We start from the raw sequence: 24,123 nt of genomic DNA, 5'->3' as shown, positions 1-24,123 counted from the left end.
TAGTTTCAGCCACACATGTACGGCGGCGTATGAAATGCGTCCGGACTCATACGCAGTGTGAACATAGCCTTAATCTATCACAATACATAACAATTTTGTCTGACAGCTTAGAATCCAACCAATCCTGTCCCGAATTAAAGACGATCAACTCAATTATAATTGAGTGAATTGAGTGATAATTGAGTGGGATTCACAGGCATGTACAGTCATTCATAGAAGCTGCAAAAAAACTGTGGTTTTATTTTTTCTTCAGTAAAAAACAGCACAAAAAATTATTTTCATACTAAAATAAATGCATATTAGTGAAAAGAGATGTCCCAAAAATCTGCATAGCCTTTAAAGTGTACCTGTTATGACATATATAAAAAATCAAAAACCCAGGCAAATATATAGTTAATGCTTGTCCATTGTGATTTTAATATTAAAGCTCCAGTGACCTATTTAGTGCCCCATTGTGCTGCTGATGCTTCTGCATTGCACTCAGAGCTGGTGGGCGGACCTTTTTATCAGTTAGCTTACTCATCAGCAGTGTACAGCTGCTGGCCAATCAGGATTCATATTCACTGGACCGACTGACATCACTTCCTGCATTTGGTCTTTTTTTCCTATTAGTAAAGACCAAATGGCCCTAATGACAGAGCCTCAACTGGAGTTTTATATATGTATAACATTGTATGTTATACAGAAAACATGCAAAAAAAAAAATTAAGTAAATTGCAAAGATGTAATATATCGCCTACCCTGCTGATATAAAATTTTTGAAAACAACAGTCCTTCTTTATATATGTTTTGGACAGAATCAGCTAATATGATCTGTTAGACTAATTGCAGCAGGAATCATTTTCATAACTGTGAATTTGAAGTCAATATGTTATATTTATTATATTTTCATCAGGTTTGTTGAGGTGCTGAAAAAGAGAAAAGTGAGTATACAATCTAAAGTATATTTAAATGACATTATTATATATTATCGGCTATTTTCTAATATTCCGTTGCCTAAATTCTACTCTTTTGGTTCTACAATAATGGTGGCAGCAAGCAAGGAGAAATGTAATTCCTGATGGTGACTCTTTCCAATAGCAGCAGAGCAAACTTTTGTCCATCTTGGAAATCATCGTAGCTTCGCCAGAAGAGGCATGGTTTAAAATTCAACAAAATATGACACAATGCTGCAAAATTTAGGTTCTCCTTCATTGCTGATTATAGGAGTATTGTGATAAAGTGCCTTGAGATGATAAGAAAGCGACAGTTCACACTTTTTTTTTTATCAGGTGTACAATTTATGGCAGCTTTGTTACACATTGTTTTATGTAAAATAAAAGTAATAATAATATTAATTTAGAATGTACATATGGATAGCTTATAAATGTAGTTATCTTCACAAACGACCCAGATGCCTAGGATAAGGCATTGGAGATGGAATTTTTGTGACATTCGTTCTGAGAAGAGAAGAGGAGAGAAGTCCGGCTATTTAAAAAAAACAAAAAAAAAAACTGGCAACCAGCAGGGGCAGGGGGAACATAATAACCAAACACTACTTACCACTCCACTTGCCTGTGAAGTGTCAAGCCGCAGGCTCCGGGACCCCTGTCAAAAGGCATTTCCTCCATTTCCGGATGTCATGATGCAGCGGAAAATGCTGTCTCAGCTAATTGACTAGAGTGTTGTCCCAGCGTTGACTTGGGTGAGCGGCCAGTCCATCAACCAGGTCGTGACAGAGATCCCGGAGCCCGTAGAGGGTCCTGGAGCGGCGATCTAGTGCTGGAGAGGCACAGGGACAGGTGGGTAATCATAGTTTATTATGTTCCTCCCCAGTCTCTGCCTTTTAAAAAATTGTTGCCAGCGCCGTACTTGTTATTTAACCTATTAAATAGGAACAGTTTATTAACGGGACCTTTGTAACTTTTTTTTAGTTTGACAGAGTAAAACCCATTATAACACCTCGCTTTGCAATATCGTGTAGTGAAAGATTACTGAAGGAGCTTGGCAGATTTGCTGATGAGCATGACCTACATATACAGGTATGAAAATGCGCACCACATGATATCATACATGTATAGTATGCAGTCAATATTTTAAATAAAATGTGGGTAAAAAGTTTGTCCATACCCTATTTGGGAATTCTGGTTTAGATAAAATAGTAACCGTTGTTACCTGCCGATAGCAACCAATCACGTCACAGATTGCATTTTAGCAGAGATGAAAGCTGATCTGTAATTGGTTGCTGTGGGCAGTTTACAACAGTTTCTATTTTACACCTTTTGATAAATCTGGGTCTCAGGGTGTTGTCCAGTCATTAGTCAAAATTAAAGATGGTTTTGGGGCTGCTGGGAACATAGTGTGCTGTCTATGCTGAGCGGTCATTTCCGGTCCCTACAGCAAACCAGCAGATATTTAAAAAAAAAAAAAAAAAAAAAAAGGCCAATGCCAGACACTGGGTTGGCCTGGAAAATTTTGATGGCAGTAGAGTATGCAAAGAATGCATGTTTGGTACATTCCCCACAGTCCCAGCAGCATTTTAAAGTATGAGTAATGACTACTTACCCCAGGGTAAGTTTATTCACTTTAATTTCATTTGTGGTAGCACTAATTGAACACTTCATGCCAAATTCCTTTGCATTAGGGTGCACTGTCATCGGTGGACAACCCCCTTTAAATCTGTGGAGAACTGAATAAAGTTTTGAGCTACTGTAAAAAACTGTAAAATTTATATTGTGTGCATGAATCTATATGCATAAATTTTTGTTCTTGAAAATGATGTGGCAAATATCATGACTTACTATGGACCTCTTGACACTCAATGAGCCATAGTATAATGCCTCCATACAGAACAATATTTTGCTTTAGACGCTTACCTTATAAGGCTATGTTCACACTACGTATATTTCCGGCCATAGTTTTTACGTGGCCGGAAATGTGCGGCTGAAACTACAGCCGTGGGAAAAAATAGACATGCGGCTGAAAACATACGGTCATTTACTTGGAAATCTGGTTCAAATAAAAATAACAAATAAAATCTTTAGAAAGTGATGCAAACACCTCTGGAATGCAGGGAAACAGTTTACAGGAATCGCTATTACCGGGGTTAGCGATCCTCTGCAGTAATGCCGATGCCTCTCATGGTTAATATATTTAATTAATAAAACACATTTTTGTAAACACATTTTTGTAAACACACGTTGTAATAAAGTCCCTTTCGTTGTTCAATAATTAAATTTAAACGAATCCATCATTGTGCAATTAAATATACTGTTAAAATAAATATATATATAAATAAATGTATTTATATATATATATTTATTTTTTGACAGTATATTTAATTGCACAATGATGGATTCGTTTAAATTAAATTATTGAACAACGAAACTGATTTTATTACAACAAAAATGTGTTTTATTAATTAAATATTAATTAGTACAGGAAGCTCCATTAAGCCGTTAATTCATATTTCCGGTAAATAGAGCATTCTGTACTAATCAATACTTTACTTTAATTAACCCCTTAGTGACCGCCGCACGCATATTCACGGCGGCCACTAATGGGCTTTATTCCGATGCGTACGCCTTTTAACGGCGGGCGTATCAGAATAAATTACCGCCCGGCGGCTGCTGCAGGACGGGTGATCAGCGGTCAGTGTGACCGCTGACACCCTCTTGTAACTGCCTGGAGCGGAGGATTCTCCACTCCGGGCAGTTTAACCTGTTAAATTCCGCTGTCAAAGCGTGACAGCGGCATCTAACGGGTCCCGTTGGATCCCGGACGGCGCCGCAGGTCCACTTACGTGATCGCGATGTCCCGCGGCGCCGTCCGGGGTCCCGATGTCTCCATGGTGATCCCGGGGTCCTAATGAAGGTCACCGGGGTCACCATGGAGATGCCTGATGCTGACAGGGGTGGCTGTGGCTGTTGCCTGTCAGCATGAGGCATGATACAATACATTGCAGTACATCAGGTACTACAATGTATTGTATCAGTGATCAAAGAATTTTACACTAGTGTACAGTAATGTACACTAGTGTAAAAGTAAAAAAAAGTGAAAAAAAGTGTGCACCAAACACAACACAGCCCCCCCAGACCCCCCCAATAATAAAGATGCATTACATTCCCTATACCCAATAAAACGTGACATAAAAGTGATCAAAAACACAAATCCTATACATATTTGGTATCGCCACGCCCGTAACGACTCAATCTATAAAACTATATCAATAATTATATCGCACGACACACGCTGTAAAAAAAAAAAAAAACAGTACCAGAATAGCAGTATTTTATCAATCCACTTTAGAAAATACGTCATAAAAGAGATCAAAAAGTCATATACATATAAAACTTGATATCAATAGAAACTACAGATCTTCCCGCAAAAAATAAGCCCAAAAGCAGCTCTGTCACGCAAAAGATGAGAACGCTATGGATCTTGCAATGCGACGACAGTTTTTGTAGGTTTTTGCTAGGAAGATAGTTTCTTTGGCCCCAAAGTGATAATAGTTAAAAAAAAACTATACAAATGTGGTATCGCCGTAACCGTAGTGACCCAGAGAATACATGTATTATGTTATTAGTGACCGCCGATACGGATTTTTACGGCGATCACTAATGGGCTCTATTCTGCTGCCATTAGCTCTTTATGGCAATGGTGCAGAATAGTGCAGCGGCGCCGGTAATGCCCGCAGCCCCCTCCTCTCAGCTACCGGAGGTAGCTGAGGGGTTGGGGCAGAGTGTGGGGTCAGTCCCGGCCAGTCCCCTCACCGGCGATCGCCGTTATTACCAGTATAACGGCGGCCACCGGTAACAGACATTGCCAGCGCAGCTGAACGCTTTCATCTCTTCTCACTGTGAATCCACAGTGAGAGGAGATGAGAACATGTCCCCCCATGTCCCCAAAATTAACCCTAGTGACCTGGTCACTGACCCTCCCCTCGCAGGGCGGCCATCTGATCCAAGATGGCCGCCGCCATCTCTGTGAACAGACTCTGTTCACAGTGATGGATTCCTAAAAATGATCAAAGCTTCATTCTCTCCACCACCGGAGGTGGCGGAGAGCATGGGACAATGATCGGTGACCACCCGGTGTGGTCTCAGTACAAGTGATCAGCGGTTTATACTATATACCACTGATCGCTTGTTCCAAATGGTGCCGGCACTTTTTTACGCCTGTCACCAAAGTCAAGTGCCCTGGATTACCCGTAACCACCCCAGATTACCTGTAACCACCCCAGATTGCCCGTCATCACCCCAGATTGCCCGTCACCACCCCAGATTGCCCGTAATCTCCCCAGATTGCCCGTAATCTCCCCAGATTGCCCGTAATCTCCCCAGATTGCTTGTATCCCCCCCAGATAGCCCATAACCATTCCAGACAGCCCGTAACAACCCAAGATTGCCACAGACTGCCTGTAACTACCCCAAATTGCCTGTAACCACCCCAGATTGCTCGCAACCACCCCAGATTGCTCGCAACCAGCGCAGATTGCCCGTCACCACCCCAGATTTCCCATCACCACCCCAGATTGCCCGTTGCAACCCCAGCTAGTCAGTGAACACCCCCAGATTGCCCGTCACCACCCCAGATAGCCAGTGAACACCCCCAGATTGCCCATCACCACCCCAAATAGCCAGTAACCACCCCTAGATAGCCAGTAAACACCCCAAGATTGCCCATAACCACCCCATAAAGCCAGTAAACACCCCATAACCACCCCATACAGCCAGTAAACACCCCCAGATTGCCTGTAACCACCCCAGATTGACCGTAACCACCCCAGATTGCCCATAACCCCACCAGATTGCCTGTTGCCACCTTAGATTGCCAGTAAACACCCCGAGATTGTCCATTACCACCCCCGATAACCAGTAAACACCAACATATTGCCTGTAACTAAAATGACACTCCTTCTCTTCTGAGCCCTGCTGTGTGCCCATACAGTGTGCCCACATATGGGGTACCATTGTACTCAGGAGAACCTCTGTTACAAATTTTGGGGTGCTTTTTCTCCCCTGTTCCTAGTGAAATTGAGAAATTTCAAACCAAACAAACATGTTATTGGAAAAATTCTATTTTTTTCATTTTTACGGTCTAGTTTTGAATACTTTCCTCCAATTCCTGTGGGGTCAAAATGCTCACCACACCCCAAAATGAATTCCTTAAGGGGTGTACTTTCTAAAATGGGGTGACTTTTGGAGGGGGGGTTCTATTCTGTAGACATTACAGGGGCACTGCAAACGCACCTGGCTCTCAGAAACTTCTTCAGAAAAATCATGCACTGAAAATGCTAATTGGCGCTCCCTTCCTTATGAGGCCCGCTGTGTGCCCACACAGTGGTTTATTCCCACATATGGGGTAGCGTTCTACTCAGGAGTACCTGCGTTACATATATTGGGGTGAGTTTTCTCCCCTGTTCCTCGTGAAATTGAGAAATTTTAAACTAAACAAACATATTATTGGAAAAATTCAATTTTTTCATTTTTACTGTCTTCTTTTGAATATTTTCCTCTAATACCTGTGGGGTCAAAATGGTCACCACACCCCAAGATGTATTCTTTGAGGGGTGTACTTTCCAAAATGGGGTGACTTTTGGGGGGGTTCTATTCTGCTGACACTACAGGGGCTCTGCAAACGCACCTGGCGCTCAGAAACTTCTTCAGCAAAATCTGAACTGGAAATGCTAATAGGCGCTCCTTCCCTTCTGAGCCCCGCTATGTGCCCAGACAGTGGTTTACGCCCACATATGGGGTACCATTGTACTCAGGAGAACCTGCGTTACAAAATTTGGGGTGCATTTTCTCTCATGTTTATTATGAAAATGAGATACTTTAATCTTAACAAATATATTATTGGAAAATTTCTATTTTCCATTTTTTTCCGGCCTAATTGTGAATACTTTCCTCCAGCCACTCTAGGGTTAAAATGCTCATTATACCCCTAGATTAATTCTTTAAGGTGTCTAGTTTCCAAAATGGGGTCACTTATGGCGGTTTCCAGCATACAAGCCTCCTAAATCAACTTAAAAAAAGAACTGGTCCCTAAAAAAATCAGTTTTGGAAATTTCATGAAAATTTGATAATTTGCTTATACATTTCTAAGCCCCGTAACACCCTAAAAAAGTGAAATATGTTTACCAAATGAAGCCAGAATAAAGAGGACATATTGATAATGTGACTTACTAACTAATTTTTGTCATGTGCCTTTTTTTTAGAAGCAAAGAATTTCAAAGTTCGTAAAGTGCAAAATTTTCAAATTTTTCATTATATTTTGATGTTTTTCACAAAAAACACACAAGACAGTGACCAAATTTTGCCACTAACATAAAGTACCATATGTTACGAAAAAACAATCTCAGAATCGCTAGCATACGTTAAAGCATCACTGAGCTATAAGCGCATAACGTGAGACAGGTCAGATTTTGAAAAATGAGCCTGGTCATTAAGGCCCAAACAGGCTTGGTCCCTAAGGGGTTAAAACATCAAATGGTAAGATTTAGGCTGGGGAGGGCCTAAACCAATGGCTCTTCACTCCCTGGTGTTTCCAGGCTGCTGTTGCTTGGTTTTTAACCCGGCTGGTTATAAAAATAGGGGGGACCCTATGCGGGTTTTTTATTAATAAATAATTAAAAAAAAACGCATAGGGTCCCCCCTATTTTTATAACCATCCGGGTTAAAAACCAAGCAACAGCAGCCTGGTATCATCAGGGTGGGAAGAGCCATTGGTTTAGGCCCTCCCCAGCCTAAATCTTACCAGCCTGCTGCCGCCCCAGTCCAGGAGCGCCAATTTTGACGCTCCGGGACCACTGGCACCCGGCTCTTCCCAGCACCCCTGGTGGCATTGGGTACTGGGGTAATAATGGGGGGGTTAGTGTTAGCCATTTTATACCGGCTAACACTAGGCCCGACTTAGTAATGGATTCCGTCTATTAGACGGCTTCCACTACTAAGTCTATAAAGTAAAGAAATAAAGACAAGACACGAGTGGAAATTTTTTTTTATTCAAATAAAAACACCCTTACACCCCTCATTGACCATTTTATAAAAAAAAAAAAAACCCAAACAACCGCTGGTCATCATCGTAGTCCATCGAATCCGACGTAATCTACAGGATACCGATATCTGAAAAAGAAAAAGGGAGAAACACACAAAAAACACACAAACAGGATCATTGTGAGCGGTGTTGTGCACCTTACAGTATGCAGCATCTTTACAGATCGCTGCTTACAGTCTGGCCCCCAAGGGGTTAAGGGAGGATGCATTGCATCCCCCTTAACCCCTTGGGGGCCAGACTGATGTCAGACTGCACCCATCCCAGCAAGGAAGGGGTTAAGTGACCCCCCTTCCTTACTGGGATGGGTGCTGTGCTGGGGAGGGGGTGGGGAGAGCTTTATACTCACCATCCAATGTTGCCTCTTCGCTGGTCCGCAGCATAATGAAGTCACTGTGCTGCGGACCGGCTCTATATGTGCGCTCAGCCGATCAGCCAATCAGCTTAGCGCACATATAATTCAAAATGTTTCTTCTAATAATGCTATTGTGATAACATAATTAGAAGAAACATTTGATGTTTTAATTAAAGTCAAGTATTGATTAGTACAGAATTCTCTATTTACCGGGAATATGAATTAACGGCTTAATGGAGCTTCCTGTACTAATTAATATTTAATTAATAAAACACATTTTTTGTTGTAATAAAATCAGTTTCGTTGTTCAATAATTTAATTTAAATCCATCAATGTGCTATTAAATATACTGTAAAAAAATAAATATATATATATATATATATATATATATAAATATACATTTATTTATATATATATTTATTTTAACAGTGTATTTAATTGCACAATGATGGATTCGTTAGAATTAAATTATTGAACAACGAAAGGGACTTTATTACAAAGAAAATGTGTTTTATTAATTTAATATATTAACTATTAGAGTCATCGGCATTCGGCATTATTGCCGGCTATTTTTTAAGTACTCCGTACGGACCGCCTGTCAATCCACGGCCGTTAATTTGCACAGTTCCGGCCGCAAACAATGGTCTTGTTCATTTTTTACGGGTCCGTTTACGATCGGGCCGTAGGCTCATACGTAGTGTGCACTGTGCAGCCGTATATCATATACTTTCCAGCGTACGCATCAACCTCAAAACTACGGGCGAATTTTCGCGGCTCGCACTACGGCCGTACATATACGTAGTGTGAACATAGCCTAAAACTGTATAAATGATGTAAAAAAAGATTTTTTATATCTATGTTAACACAATTAGTATACTTTTCATAAATGAGTCATTTCCAAAACTCTTCCTAGAGTCACATTAGTGAATCTCCTGCAGAAATCAAAAAGGTCCAAAGATTGTTTCCTGCTTATAAAAATTACACTGAAGTATATGATAGAAATAAACTTTTGACAAACAAGGTAAGTGGTAAGATTTTTCTTCTAGAATTTCCTTTTGCTGCTGTAACTGGCCGATAATAAAATGGTTGCACATAGCGTAAACAGTATAAAATCAGTACAGATTCACGACTTTGCTTGCTATAAATTAAATAAGAATGCTCAAAAAGATTTCAGAAAGGCGGTATGTAACAGTAAAATTTAATGATCGGCAGCTCAAATGATATAAGATATACCCAAGAGTGTTCAGGAAGCGAAATCTTTATTGTTCAGTTTACTTAACTTGACAAGCCCTATAGGTTTAGCTATGTTAATTGAGATGAAATACCCCTTTAAGAACTGTTGGGAGCTGAAAAGAAGCATGCAGAGTATGTATATTTTGTCACCATATAACCCAAAGTTTCTGAGCTCATTGGTAAAGTAAAGATTTGTAGAATCTGCCAATAATCTGGTCCTTGTGCTCATATAATGCACTTGTTATGTCAGCCTTACAAAACAATAGCCACTAGCTAATTGTCAAATTTCTCTTAGCATGACCCAGTACACTACACTCTGCCAATAACTGATCACAATACAACTCCTGTTGTTTTACTAGACATCAATGGCCAACAGATGGTGGGTGCGCATCCACCAACTTTATGACCTTCATTTCACATGAGGGCTTTAGCCTACGTTTTCTGCTCCCTTATAAAGCTACATAAACATAGTTTAATATCGGTGTTTCACTATGCTTGAGCAAAGTCTTCCTTGGGGTCATCAAATATGTGTAATAGAGTACATGATTAAGGTTTATGAACCTTTTTTGCCAATATGGGATCCAACTATTTTTTATGATGGCCCTGGGCATGTGCAAACCTGATGTTACATCACTGGCTCTTACTGTGAATTTAACCTGTGCTTAGGCTCTTTTCGCCCTGCATGAGTGGTGTCCATTTGCTGTATGCATCTAGAAATCTCCCAAAGCATACATCCCAATCAGCTGACGGAGGCAAAAGAGCTGTCATTTTGGCTTCTGTTTGGGTGGTTTTTATTTTTCTGCTGGATGGAATTATTTAAATTATACCATAAAAGATGCAAATATTATACACAACAAATGTGTATTAAAATTCAAATATTTTTTACTACTGATTAGATTTGAAAAATGATGATGAAACCTCCAAGGAATGGTAGTATAACAGAATACCAGATATGCATATCCAGACTCATTCATATCAGAAGTAGATTTGATTTTCTGCCAGGCTGCAGGTCAAAGTGTCTTTGTATATATAAATGTATAAATACAAAAGAGTGCATGCTTTGTTCATTGTTTTCGTTCTTTGTTCAGTGCTTTTGGGTCAAGTCATTATGTGCTCTTGAATAAGAGTAATAATTTGTTAATACGCCAATGATATATTTTCTTATTTTTTTTTTAATCATTTTAGACAGTAATGGCTCATGGATGTTACCTAACTGATGAGGAGCTACAGCTGTTTAGAGAGAGAGGTGCTGCAATATCACATTGCCCAAATTCTAACATATCGTAAGTTAATGGAAATTACATGCAGTATATAAGTTAAAAAATTCAATATTATAAGTTAATATGTTCAGTTTTTTTTGCATAAGAGAGACCAAGAGAACAGAGTGAATTAGAAGTTGTACTTAAAAAAAGTTTTAAATTGTTAAAAAAAAAAAGATTTTTTACATTTACATGGGTGGATTCTTAGCAGTGTAAAAAGCCTTTTTTACCATGGCCCGTAATAATGGCAAGATTACTACAGAAGGGAACTCCTAATATCACGATTCATTATGTGGTTGGGAGTAGAGATGAGCGAACCGGCTGAGGTTCGGGTTCTTATGAACCTGAACTATCGGCTTCTGATTCCCGCTGTCTGCCCGCTCCTTGGAGAGGGTGGATACAACCTTGAGGACCGCCTGGAAAACTGGGATACAGCCATAGTCATAGGCTGTATCCCAGTTTTTTAGGTGGTCCTCAGGCTGTATCCACCCTCTCCACGGAGCGGGCAGACAGCGGGAATCAGAAGCCGATAGTTCAGGTTCATAAGAACCCGAACCTCAGCCGGTTCGCTCATCTCTAGTTGGGAGCTTCAAATCAATTTCAATCTTTGCGCTACAGTACTGACACATAAATGATGATGCCCGCAGCTCCTTACTCCGCTCTATAGCATATGGTCTATATTTACAGACTGTGCATAGAACGTGGAAATAAGGCCTTCGGAGAATAAATACAAGTAAATACAGAGTGTTTTTATGTTTTGCACCAGGCTGATTACATTTTTAGAAACAAATTCAGGTTACTGCTATAAGAGTGGCCTTCAGAGGACCTGGACCTCACTACATTCTCCAGCTCCCACAAACTGACTTTTCTGCTGGTTGCTGGGCTGGCTTTTTATAATAAAAATGAATGCATTGTTTCATGCCATTTTAACCTTTTGACCAAATAGTTCCCTACAACACACAGCAGATGCATCCCTGACAGCAACCTCCTGCAGCATCAAGTTTAACACAAGGACCTCATATAGATCCCATATAGATACTCATTTTTTTTTTTTTTAAGAGTCAGACCTAAGTTGGACATTAACTGTAGATGTTGGCCAACAGCCATCTCTCCTGGTACCACCCCCCTCCCTACCCGATACACTTGTGTGCTCAGCCAGGTGTGCATGCATTCTGTATGGTGGAATAGCCAATGTCAGATTCCTTCGGCAGAGCATATCTCACCAACAAAACAGCAATTGAGTATGTTGAAATGTCCAGCCTTTCTCTCCCAAATCATGTGCCATATACACAAAAGATGGTTGACCAATCCCAGTGATCAGATACTTAATATTGTGGATAGGTGATGAATTTTAACTTTAGGATACCCCTATTTTGTGCTGTCCTGTAAAAAAAATATAAAATAAAATGGATTTTAGTTTGTAAAGAAAAAAAAAAACAGAAAGAAAATTAAGAATAAAATTGCCCTAAACTGACATAATAATGTCTTAAAGGGGTTATCCAGTGCTACAAAAACATGGCCACTTTCTTTCAGAGACAACATGACTCTTGTCTCCAGTTCAGGTGCGGTTTGCTATTAAGCTCCATTCACTTCAATGGAACTGAGCAGAAAACCCCCGCCCAAGCTGGAGACAAGAGTTGGGCTGTCTCTGGAAGAAAGTGGCCATGTTTTTGTAGCGCTGGATAACCCCTTTAATATCATAATTAATATTATTTTTATGGAAAGTATATTAAGATGTTTTTAAAAACTATTTTCCTACCGACATTTGTTGGAAAATGTAGTAAGCCTGTCCTTTCAAAAGATTTTTAAAAACCTGCCTAGATTTGTTAGATTAACCCTTCAAAGTGGTGACAAGGTGATTTGGTGAAGGTGCATGTGTGAAGGTGAATGTGCACTGCCAACAGACTGACTATTTCTTGGGGAATGATTTACTCAGTACACTATCAAAGATGACATGTGTGTGTGTGTGTGGGGGGGGGGGGTTACTGATGCACGAGTTTGCACAAGTTTACATAAAATAAACAGCAATTATTGCAGTTACACAGTCTAGGATTTTACAGGCCTTCTCCCTCTATTCTGCCCATTGCATGCTAAGCTCTTCCCCTACTTCCTGAGTTTTGTCCTGGGTCTCTCTATTACTTGAGACAGAATCCCCCTGACAACAGGTACTGAACAGCTGATTGCAGAGAAGCGAGATACAGAGGGGCAAAGACTTTAGGGTGTTTTTTTAGGGAAGTGAGACACAGAGGGGCCAATTTATTGTAATTTATTTACAGATATGTTAGCAATCACATAGGCTATCACAATGAAGAAAGTTGTTAGGAACATTATTTCTCATTTAAAACAAATTCACGTATCTGTTCTGTTACTTTTAGATTGTGCAGTGGTCACCTCAATGTTCGAAATGTTCTAAATCACAGAGTTAAAATGGGGCTTGGGACTGGTAAGTTACTTAAAGTCCTTTGTGGAAGACTGACTTGTTGAGGTTTTTAATCGTAATATAACACAATAGGGATATATTCCCACCAAGTATTTTCGGCTATTCTTTGAGCCATATGTGTCAAATAAATTATGTATTCTAGATGACGAGTATCGTCACATACTGATTACATTGATCTATATCTTTTAAGTAATGCATACATAAGAATTGCAAAGACATTTAACAATGTAAATATTATATCTCTATTAGATATTGCTGGTGGGTATTCCATATCAATACTTGACGCTATCCGGAAAGCAATAGAAACTTCAAAAATTCTTTTAATGGAAAGAACAAAAAATGAACAGGACAATAATAAAACTGAAAAGGAACAGAAGAAAAACACGATGCTGAATGAAATAACGGAAGATGCTCAAAATAGAATAATGAAAACTGAAGAATTTGAGAATGTTTTAAATTACAAGGAGGCATTCCGACTAGCAACTATGGGAGGAAGTGAAGGTAAGTTTGAAAGAGATCAGAACAGAGTCCCACTTTAACAATGTTTTACAGACCAGATAACTAAACAGATTGCTATTTGTTTGTGGTACCCACGGAGGAAGGCTAGCATGATAAGCAGAGTAATCAGGGCAACTGAGAGTAATAATCACTTGGGCAAAATCTATAAGGATGTCCCATATTGCTTTGTGGCTGGCTGTTCCTTGGGCGTCTGCACAAGGCAAAAAGTCTTTGACTCCAGGATATATTGGTGTATGGTGTTGAGGGGTGTACGCATGATGTGTGTGATTGACCAGTCCAGGCACAGTAGTAACTTTCAAACAGGGTTAAAGTTTGCTGACAGTCTCAGAAAAGATTGATTTTCTAAACGCACAGAGTTACAAAGTTACAGTACTTAGGATGGATGCTTGCAATTTGGTCACAGTTCCCTTTAACAGTTGCACTAAATGTGCTTTTAAGCATGTTGGTTTTGCAGTGTTGTAGAGATGTATGCAGTCTTAAGTGTTACTGGTGAAGATGCGCATGAAGTCCAATTAGGTTAGATACTGTAGAGGACCCCCACAGATCTGGGAGTTGTTACTAAAGGTCATCATAGAGAACACAGGAATGCTTGGTCGTAGAAAACGATTCTATGTATGGGTAGGACAGGTGGCGGATGGGAGATACTGTATAACTGACAGCTGGACAAACATTAGGCCATCAGTTATTGAAGGCCAATATTAAAGGAGAAGTCCGGTGAGGAAGGTGGACGATTGGATAACCGCCGAGGTCCAGGTGAGGGAGAGTGCATACACCAAGGATCACCGCTGAGATCCAGAAGGTGGGGGAGCAGGGACCGAGGATCACTACCGAGGTCTGAAGGGTTGCGGGGGTGAAGGAGTATCACTGCTGAGGTCTGGTAACAGGTCCAGCAGGGGGTGCTTTTCCTCAACCAATCTGGTATTCTAGACGCTTTCCTGATAAGCATCAGGAAAACGTCCAGTATTCCTCATGCTCCCATAGACTTCTATGGGGGCAACTGTGCAGGAATTCTGGATCTATAAAATCCCAACCTATTTTCCAGAATGGACACCCTTCAGGAAAAATCCTTAAAGGTGTCCCTGACTAATGTACTGGATTTCTTGTGTGGAGTTACATTACATTTACCATGTGAAGGGGGTCTTACAGGCTGCAGCAGGTTCCACTGTACACATTCCCTTTTTGTCAACAAAACACTAAACTATATTGTCTTCCGTCAAGCCCCCTGAAGTCAGTGGTGTAGCTATAGGGTTTGCAATTGCGACCGGGCCCACGCACCAGGGGCTTCCAACTCGTGTAATAGCGGCAGCAGTGAGCAGGGAATGAGGAGCAATCGAGCACTGACAGCGCTCGCTTGCTTCTCTCAGTCGCCCCATGTAATAGGGGCTTTAGACTCTCCCTGGGCCTATGCTGATACTTAGATCTCTTCTTGCAAACTTGTAACCAGAGAAACTGGCATCATTGCTAAACAAAGAATTTACAATGGCATAACCGACCACAGCATACTGAAATCCACCATGCCACTGTTACTTGGTACTTAGGTCATTCAGTTTTTGTATGGGGCACACATAAAACACCATATATAAATATATATATATATATATATATATATCCCAATACAGCATATGCAAATGTACATATACAGTACATTACTTACAATAACATGCATTTTTTCTTGCTGTAAAATCTTTTTCTCTGCATATATTTAGAACTGTATATCACCATGTTTTAGCGATATTGGATAAGTTTCTTGTCATATTCTTGATTTCTTCACAGCTTTGAGCATTGACCACTTAACTGGGAACTTTGAAGTTGGCAAGGAGTTTGATGCACTGCTTATTAACCCTGAGGCCACTGACAGCCCTTTTGAAGCCTTTTCTCATATCTCTAAAGAGGTAGCATTCATATATTTGTATACTTTATTCTACAACTTGAAGGTTTGTCTGTTCCCCTATTGGTTTTGCCAATTTACAGAGGAGATTCACATAGAGGAAGGCTGCATTCACACGTCTGTAATATACGGTATGCTGGGTGTATATCACGAACTGAACTCTTGACTTCCTACAGGACTCCCTGTATCATAATCTACCGGCGTGTCAGTTCAGTGTCATAGTGCTTTAGCGGTTTCAGAGCTCACTATATCATAATAAATCATAATCATAATGTATCATAATAAATTAAGATGCAGGGAGTCCAGTAAGAGGCGAAGAGCTCAGCAGCCTGCAAATTGCATATCAGAGGTCTACACTAGAGATGAGCAAACCAAACTTCCCGAACCGAGAGTCATTGCAAACTTTGTAAAACGTTTGGAACAAGTTTGAAAAGATGAAGGGGATACATCTGAAAAAAAAAACGAAAAAAGTGCGCACAAGTTTTCTCGCCTGTTCGCACTCCCCCGAGTCTTCAGTGTCTTCAGCCATCTGAAGCTATTCAGCCAATCACTAACTGGGTTGGGACAGCACCATGGCCAGTGACTGGTTGAGCGGGAGAGTGACAAGCCTGGCTGTGGAGCTGTCCTGTCCTAGTCAGCCACTGATTGGCTGAGCAAGCTGTCACTCTCAAGACAAGAATGACAGCCTGTTCAGCCAATTACTGGCTGTGGTGCTCTTGGTCTGTCAGCCAGTGATTGACTGAGCAGGCTGTCACTCTCGAGACAAGTGTCACTGTCACTCTTGAGACAGCCCACTAAGCCAATCACTCGTTGTGGTGCTGTCGCATCTCAGTAAGTTATTGGCTTAATGGGATTCTGGCGGCTGCGGGGGACACTAGACACCGGAGAACAAGGACTATGGGGGAGCTTGGACATGTAGGTTTAGATGAGTGAATTTTTTTAATCTGCACTAAAACAGCTAAATGCCGGCAATGGTTTAGCTGTTTTAGTGTGGTCCACTTAAAATTCTGACCAATGGTGGAACTACCAGCTGCTACAGGGACCGCCACATCAAGGGTCCCGGGCCCAGGGTCAGCTTGCCATGTGTGGTATGGCTGTCTCTACCCCGGTTAGTAATTCAGGACTTTTGTATTGACACTAGCTAACCAGGGGATAAACTTTATGTCTACTGAAGCCAGGCGCATACCCACCCACATGGGCTGGGCCCGGCAACTAAAAGTCACCACCTTTGGGCTCCTGCTGCAATATTCACTGTCAGTGGCACAGCTGGGTGGGCACGGCAGGGGTTGATTACCTAATCCCTGCTGTTCCAGGAAACTCTGTTATGCAGGCTGCCACCGCACTGTCTCCTGTCACCACATAAGTGTACGTATGCAGGTCCCCTATGCTCTGCCATACACTTGCATAGGGCGGAGTCAGAGTTCCAGGCACCATTATTGAAGAGGACCAAGGCAAGCGCTTCAGCACCTGCACCTGAGCTGGGCCACAGAGATTGCTAAATAGCTGCAGTGCAGTAACAGTGCAGTTATAGCAGATTAGCAGTTCCAGGCACCTTTATAGAGGTGCGGAGGCGAGGGAGATGTGCAGAGTTCAAGGCACTATTATAGAGCACTGGGAGGGGGCATGGGAAAGTTTGCTATGGGGCCCAGCTATTTCTAGTTAAACCCCTGATTCTGACGAACCTGAACTTTACGTTACTTACAATAAAGTTCTGTGAACCTGGCGAACCAAACTTTTGAAAAACTCGCTCATCTCTACTGCCCACCCAAAACGGAGTGTTATATTTTTAACCCTAACCACACATTAGTAGCCATAAATATTCTAATTTTATGCCAAGTGTATCTGTAGCCTGTAAATGTAAACAGAAAACAATGTAGCAATATAAAAAGGAATTTATTTCAAAGGCCACCAAACATTTTACATACATATAAACTGTGCCATTTTTTCTAATATCTCACTCTTTTTATTTAGGAAATGCTGCAGAGATTCCTTTATCTTGGTATGTATGTGAAGGTTTTTTTTAACATAATACTTTTTTTTTTAAATAATATTTAATATTTATATTTATTATATAAAGGGATATCATAAAGTAGGTGCATAGTGTGGGTTGCCAGCACTCAGGGCAAGGGAACTATTGCACTACCTAACCTGGCCTGGAAAATTTGAAGTAAGCTGAGATGCATTCAGTGTATCAGTATTTTGCAGGAGCAGGGAGTCTGGTGATAGAAGTCCCTGCTCCTGTACAAACATTGCATGGCACACTATGAAAAAGCAAGATATATTAACAAGATATGTTAACAAGCCAAGATATGTTAACAAGCAAAAGACGAGACAGCGCTCCATAGCATAAATCTGACAGTGAAATGTGTGAGCATAAAGGTTGTGAACTCTCAACTGCTAATATAAGGGCCCTATTCCACGGGAGCCATAATCGGCCGAATCGGCCCCATTCGGCCCGGTTCGGCCGATTATCGCTCGGTGGAATAGAAAGTTCAATCAGCCAATGATCGTGTCATCAGCTGATTGTTCATTTAGGGCCAGACCTAAAATCATCGGTCCCCCACCGCGCATCGCTACGTGGAATAGCGGTGCGCGGCAGCGACCGACGATTTGAGAAGCAGCATACTTTACCTGTCCGGGCTTCTCCTGCACTCCGTCTTCCTTCCCGGGCCCCCCTTGCAGCATCAGCAGCTCCGGAGCGGCCTGACTGAGCTGTCAGACTGCTCAGCCAATCACAGGCCGGGACCGCCGCGGCCAGTGATTGGCTGAGCAGTCTGACAGCTCAGTCAGGCCGCACCGATGCTGATGCAGCGCCGCGGGACCCGTGGAGGAAGACGGAGTGCAGGAGAAGCCCGGACAGGTAATGTATTGCTGCAAGGGCTGCACGGACATCGGTAACGATGTCCCTGCAGCCCTCGCTTAACGATCATCGGGGCCATGGAATAGGCCCAGTAAACGAGCGCCGATCTAGCAGATCGGCGCTCGTTTACATCGTTGCTCGACCCGTGGAATAGGGCCCTAAGACACGACTCTCAATGTAGTGTATAATCAGGACTGCAGCCACTCCCATGTAATCTCCCACAGGATCAAAACAGTTGGTAAACTCCTCCACTTCAAGCACAGGTATTGAGCGCAGGTCCAAACAAGGACTGTGTGGATGTACACAATGAATAAAATTTATTAAAAATAGACATAAAGGTTTTCGAGAGTGTGCCGGTCTCTTTCTCAAGTGTCATCTACAGATAACAAAGCAGAAAGTCATATATAGTATAATACATATGTATACGTGCTTCCATCACATGTACAATGGGTATGACCAGTAATGTAACTCCATAAGGTATGGCATATACTATCACAAGAATAAATGGTTCAACTATATACATTACATAAAAAATACATAAAACAATAAGAATAAAAGCTTCCCTTATAATGACTGTGGAGTCACTCAGGAACAAGCTTCCTTCCAACACAGCTACACAGCATATTCAAGCATTTTTTTCCTCAAACATCAAAGTGATCCTGCACTCCTCCTATAGTATTCTACTTTATATGACTTTATGCTTTATTATCTGTAGATAACACTTGAGAAAGAGACCGGCATGGTCTTGAAACCTGTTGTGTCTAGATTTAATACATTTAATTTATTGTGTACATCCACATTGTCCTTGTATGGACCTGCACCCGATACCTGTGCTTGGAGTGGAGGAGTTTACCGAAAGTTATGTTGACGGTTTCTACATCTGTAGTCTTACTCTTAAATTTAAAGAAGCACACCAGAGAAAGTTGAAAGTAGGCAATCATGTTGGCTGCTGCTACATCTGTACATTATTATGTGTGAATGGGATTTATAACCCCATTCACGTGTTTTGTATGTGAGAGGACACACATTTGTGGTGTACCATATGCACCACAAACTTACTGTAATTCTACCACATTTGAACATATGTGATAGTAACATGTCAGAAGGTGTGATTGGTGAGGGCCCAGATGCTAGAAGCACTGAATAGAAATGAGCAGGGAAAATCAGAAACAACTGGGCACAGCACTTAGCTACCCTCTGTCCCTTTGGGCTGTGTTCACACATGGCATTTATTTAACCTTATTGATGCGTTTTTGCTGCTATTTTGGCACAAGTTGCATGTTCCTGGTTAAATAGTGTAATTTTCCCTTTGACTCAAAATTGTGGCAAAACTGCACTTTACCGCAATTGCGTAACTGACTGAAAAATAGCATCAAAATCGTAGCAAAAAAAGCATAATTTTGGCCATAACTAAAAATCAGGTGCAAGTAGGGGTGGGAACATAATAATGAATGTATACTTACCTGTCCCTATGCTCCCACAGAGCCATGTCATCTCTCTGACAGCCTCTGGACATCTGGCTAGCCCTGTGTTTCGAGACTCTTTAATGAGGCTCCACAGGTTCTTCTTTTGCATATTCTGTCTCCCAGGGGGCAATGCACCTAGGATTTCACTCCATTGAGCACTTTCACTAGCAGCCGGCAGTGTTATCGTTTGGCTGGTCTCCCTGAGATCAGCGATGTTTCTCTAATGGCTCTACTTGGCATTGCTCCCACCTAGCCAGAATCCTGCTCCTCACTGATGATGGGCAACCCCCCGAAACAGCTGTCTGTGGATGGATACCTGGCCTTGGTTTTTCCCTTGTCATTACACTGACTTATAGGGCCACTTCATATGGTGGGTTTGGTGGTTTCCCTACAGGAGCCACCCCTTGGCCAGGTCCTTCCCGGAGTCTGGCTAGTCCTGTGTTTCGCGACTCTTTAATGAGGCTCTACAGGCTCTTCTTTTGCATATTCCTGCCTCAGTCACTGATCGGCTGAGCAGGCATTCCTGTGCACGGGTTGTGAGGTTGTGGGAGCTAGAGGAGGCCGGCAGGGGCCCAAGTTTGGTAATGTGGCCCTGTGGGGGCATAGGGACAGGTAAGTATACATTATTTTTTATGTTCCCTCCCCCTCCTGCCTGCACCAGATTTTTTGTGATGGCCAGAGATCTCCTTTAACCCCTTAACGACGCATGGCGTACATTTACGTTGTCTCTACCCTGCTCTGAACTGCCGTGATCCCAGGTGCAGCCCAAGTCTGCGGCTATTAGCGGGCACGGCCGATCACCACTCCCGCTAATTAACACCATTAAATGCAGCTCTCAAACATGGCAGCTGCATTTAAAAGTCTTCTATGGCCGTTCCCTGGTGTCTAGATGTGATTGTGGAGGGGGGATCCCTTCATCTTACCGGCCCGGGCCTCAGCGTCGGAATGACGGTGATCCCAGCTCGGTATTCTATTGATCTGGTCTGTAGCATATCTTATTGATTGGTACTATATAAAGCATACTACACTCACCCCTATTAGGGATCAGTGTAACTATATTAGAAGTCCCCCAGGGACTTGTAATAAAAATCAATCAAAAGGTCGCATATATGCAATCAAGGTACCAATAGAAAGTACAGATCATAACAAAAAAAAAAATGACACTTTACACAGCCCCATAGACAAAACAATAAAAGCTTTATAAGCATGGTAATAGAGAAATTTTAAGGAATGTTTATTTTCTGTAAATGGTTTTATTTTTTAAAAGCCATCAAATAATAGAAAAGTTATGCAAGTTATATATCGTTTTAATTGTACCGACTTGAGGAACATATATAACATGTCATTTTTACCATAGGATGAACGGTGTAAAAACAAAGCCCCCCCCCCCAAAAGAATTTTTTTTTCCTTTTCAATGTCACCGCGCATATAATTTTTTTTCTGGTTTTGCAGCATATTTTACACAAAAATTAAGTCTGACATTGCAAAGTAAAATAAGTGGCACAAAAAATAAGGGTTCATGTTGGTCTGTAGGGGAAAAAATACAAGTGATATGGCCTTTTAAACACGAGGAGGAAAAACGAAAATTGGCTCTGTCATTAAGGGGCTAATGTAAAATAACCACCATGTGTGAACACAGCCTTAGTTTCAGGATTGCTTTAACCAATGTCAGGATGTATGCTATTTAACTTTGAATGTGATGATACAATCTAGTTTTCTCATCAATTGACTACTTTATCTTTTATATATTATAGGTGACGACAGGAACATCAAAGAGGTTTATGTGGCTGGAAGATGCGTAGTTCCATTCGCTAGCAATACCTAAATCACCCTAGTAACTAATATTTTACTTGACTGTACTCTACTTTGAAGGTGCATTTGCTTTTAATGTGGGCACTTATTGTGAATAAACTCACTTATGCAATTTATTAAACATTCCTAAAAGCAACCAATTACAGATGAAAGTTTTTAAAAATGTTTTAGCTTGATCATTTTCAACTGCTAACTTTTAACTTCACTATTTATAACATATAGATAATATATAGTTTTGCCAATAAAAAGAGTACTTCAACTTTAGCATTAAAAATACCGATTGCACTGTTAGCCATTAGTTATTAAGAATTTTATTAAAAATGAATTATAATATATGATTTCAAGCGAATCATGCTGAACTGCAACTCCAGACTTAACCCATGGGCAAGAGTGACACTGTTTTTGGAATAACAGATAGGTTTTTTGTCTTCTCATAAATGTTGTCTTCTCATAAGTGTTGAGTGAGCTTCCCGAACTATTCGGATGTTCTCCTTACCAAACCGCTCAGCATTTGACTGCTAGCGGCCAGAGAAGATGGATGCCATCCTAGGGCTGCCAGGAAAACTTGGATCCAGGACTCTTTAGGGTAGCATCCAACTTTTCCAGCTTTCTAGAGTGAAATGCAGAGCATTTGGGTTTGAAGAACATTACCGAACCCGAACAGTTAACTGTCATACTTTTACACAGATACTGCAAATGATGGTAACAGTTTAAATAACAGATGTGACATAACTCACAGAAGGGAAAAGTTTTTCCATATGTATGTCATCACCATCCTGCTCAGATAATATAATGGCCAAGAGGAAAGTCATTTTGCCTTATTATGGTTGATGATATGATATACCGGGGGCTGGACTCCCTCAGTTCCTACAAACTCTGTATCTAAAATCTGAGCGTGAACAAATCTCTTTCTTTTGCACTGAATAAGTTACAAAGTTTAAAGCAGTTGGTGAAATATTTTTATTTTTCAGTTTCAAGCAGATTCAGTGTCAACAATGTGCAAAGGCGATTCTAAATAAATTTTATATTGTATATGCTTTCGTGGTGTGTAAATTGTGTGATTTTTTTTTTTTTATTGGATTTTTAGAAAACGAGGAAAAGTAAACAATAAAAGACATGAGGTACAGATATAATTATATAAAAATATTACATTGAGTAATAGACATAGCAAAATCATCCTGAATTGGGCCATGTTCCCACAGCGTGAGATGCCGACCGTTCTGTGACCTGGCTGGGTCACGGAACGGCCGGTGTCAGAGAAGATCATCCTGGCCGGTACTGCATCCCGGTCGGATGATTTTCACTGCTGCTTAATTCAGATGCGGGTGCATCAGTGTGCGCCCGCATCCGAATTCCCCGACGCACACAATGGAGTGTGCGGCCAGAGCTGCACACTCCTTTGTGTGCACAGACATGTCTGAATTGACATGTAAGTTTTTTGTGGCGCCGCTAGGGATCCCGGACAGAGTGTATGTTATGTGTATACACTTCGGCCGGGATTCCCTCAGCTGCAGCACTATGTAAGGTTATTTCAAAAGCCATGATTATTACAAAACTTACGTAGTGTGAACATAGCCTTACAAATATATCACACATCAGTAATATTGAGAAAATGCCTGCAAAAGGGGAGGGCAACCAACTTGGGCAAGCGCTATGCAGCTCATACATATGGTATCAACGTTAAGAAGGTAACTAACCACCAAGGTCGGTTATTCAAAAAAATTCCAACTTATATAAAACACCTATCAAACCACTCGAGGTATTTAAACAGTTTTTGTTCTAATGCCTGTAGAGGGAAAGAAAATGTTAGATCAAGAAACTCTTATATTTTGCCCAGGAAGCCCATATGTGAATAAATTTATGTCTGGAACCAAGTTCCTAGTGGGAAAGTTCTTCTAGACAGAAAAGTTGGTCAACTTTCAGATTCCAGTTTTTCATTGTGGGGACATCTGTATCTAGCCAATGTATAGGAATAATCAGTCTAGCAGCTGCTGGTAAAAATCTAAACATATCTAAATACGGGTGAGCTTTGCTTCTAGGTTGCATTGTAAGTGATGCAACTTCTGGTGAGGAGGTGACAGCAGATTTCTAAATGGCATTAGCTGATTGAAAGATACCGAGCCACCAAGTATGGAGCAGTGGACAGGACCACCAGATGAGCAAAAAAGTTCCCCTATTCTTCTTACACATCCGGCAAATGTCAGAATTAGCATTTTTATGGAGTAAAATTTGATATTTTCTTGAGTTTTAACTCAAG

The 24,123-nt window shown here is 41.1% G+C and overlaps 1 protein-coding gene across 2 annotated transcripts in view; it reads left to right on the top strand.

Moving 5' to 3' along the window:
- The window catches only part of GDA (guanine deaminase), a 44,537-nt gene extending 21,634 nt beyond the window's left edge, over nt 1-22,903 (top strand). For both annotated transcript variants that reach the window (XM_069961850.1, XM_069961849.1), the window contains exons 6-14: nt 896-923; nt 1,914-2,021; nt 9,303-9,410; nt 10,808-10,905; nt 13,257-13,324; nt 13,571-13,822; nt 15,614-15,732; nt 17,700-17,727; nt 21,809-22,903. In XM_069961850.1, the coding sequence (XP_069817951.1) occupies nt 896-923; nt 1,914-2,021; nt 9,303-9,410; nt 10,808-10,905; nt 13,257-13,324; nt 13,571-13,822; nt 15,614-15,732; nt 17,700-17,727; nt 21,809-21,879 (880 nt within the window). In that variant the 3' untranslated portion in view covers nt 21,880-22,903. The remainder of the gene's footprint in view (nt 1-895; nt 924-1,913; nt 2,022-9,302; nt 9,411-10,807; nt 10,906-13,256; nt 13,325-13,570; nt 13,823-15,613; nt 15,733-17,699; nt 17,728-21,808) is intronic.
- The last annotated feature ends 1,220 nt before the right edge of the window (nt 22,904-24,123 follow it).

This window comes from Dendropsophus ebraccatus, chromosome 3 (assembly GCF_027789765.1).
Source record: "Dendropsophus ebraccatus isolate aDenEbr1 chromosome 3, aDenEbr1.pat, whole genome shotgun sequence".
Lineage (NCBI taxonomy): Eukaryota > Metazoa > Chordata > Amphibia > Anura > Hylidae > Dendropsophus > Dendropsophus ebraccatus.
This window is presented reverse-complemented; position numbering and strand designations above follow the sequence as displayed.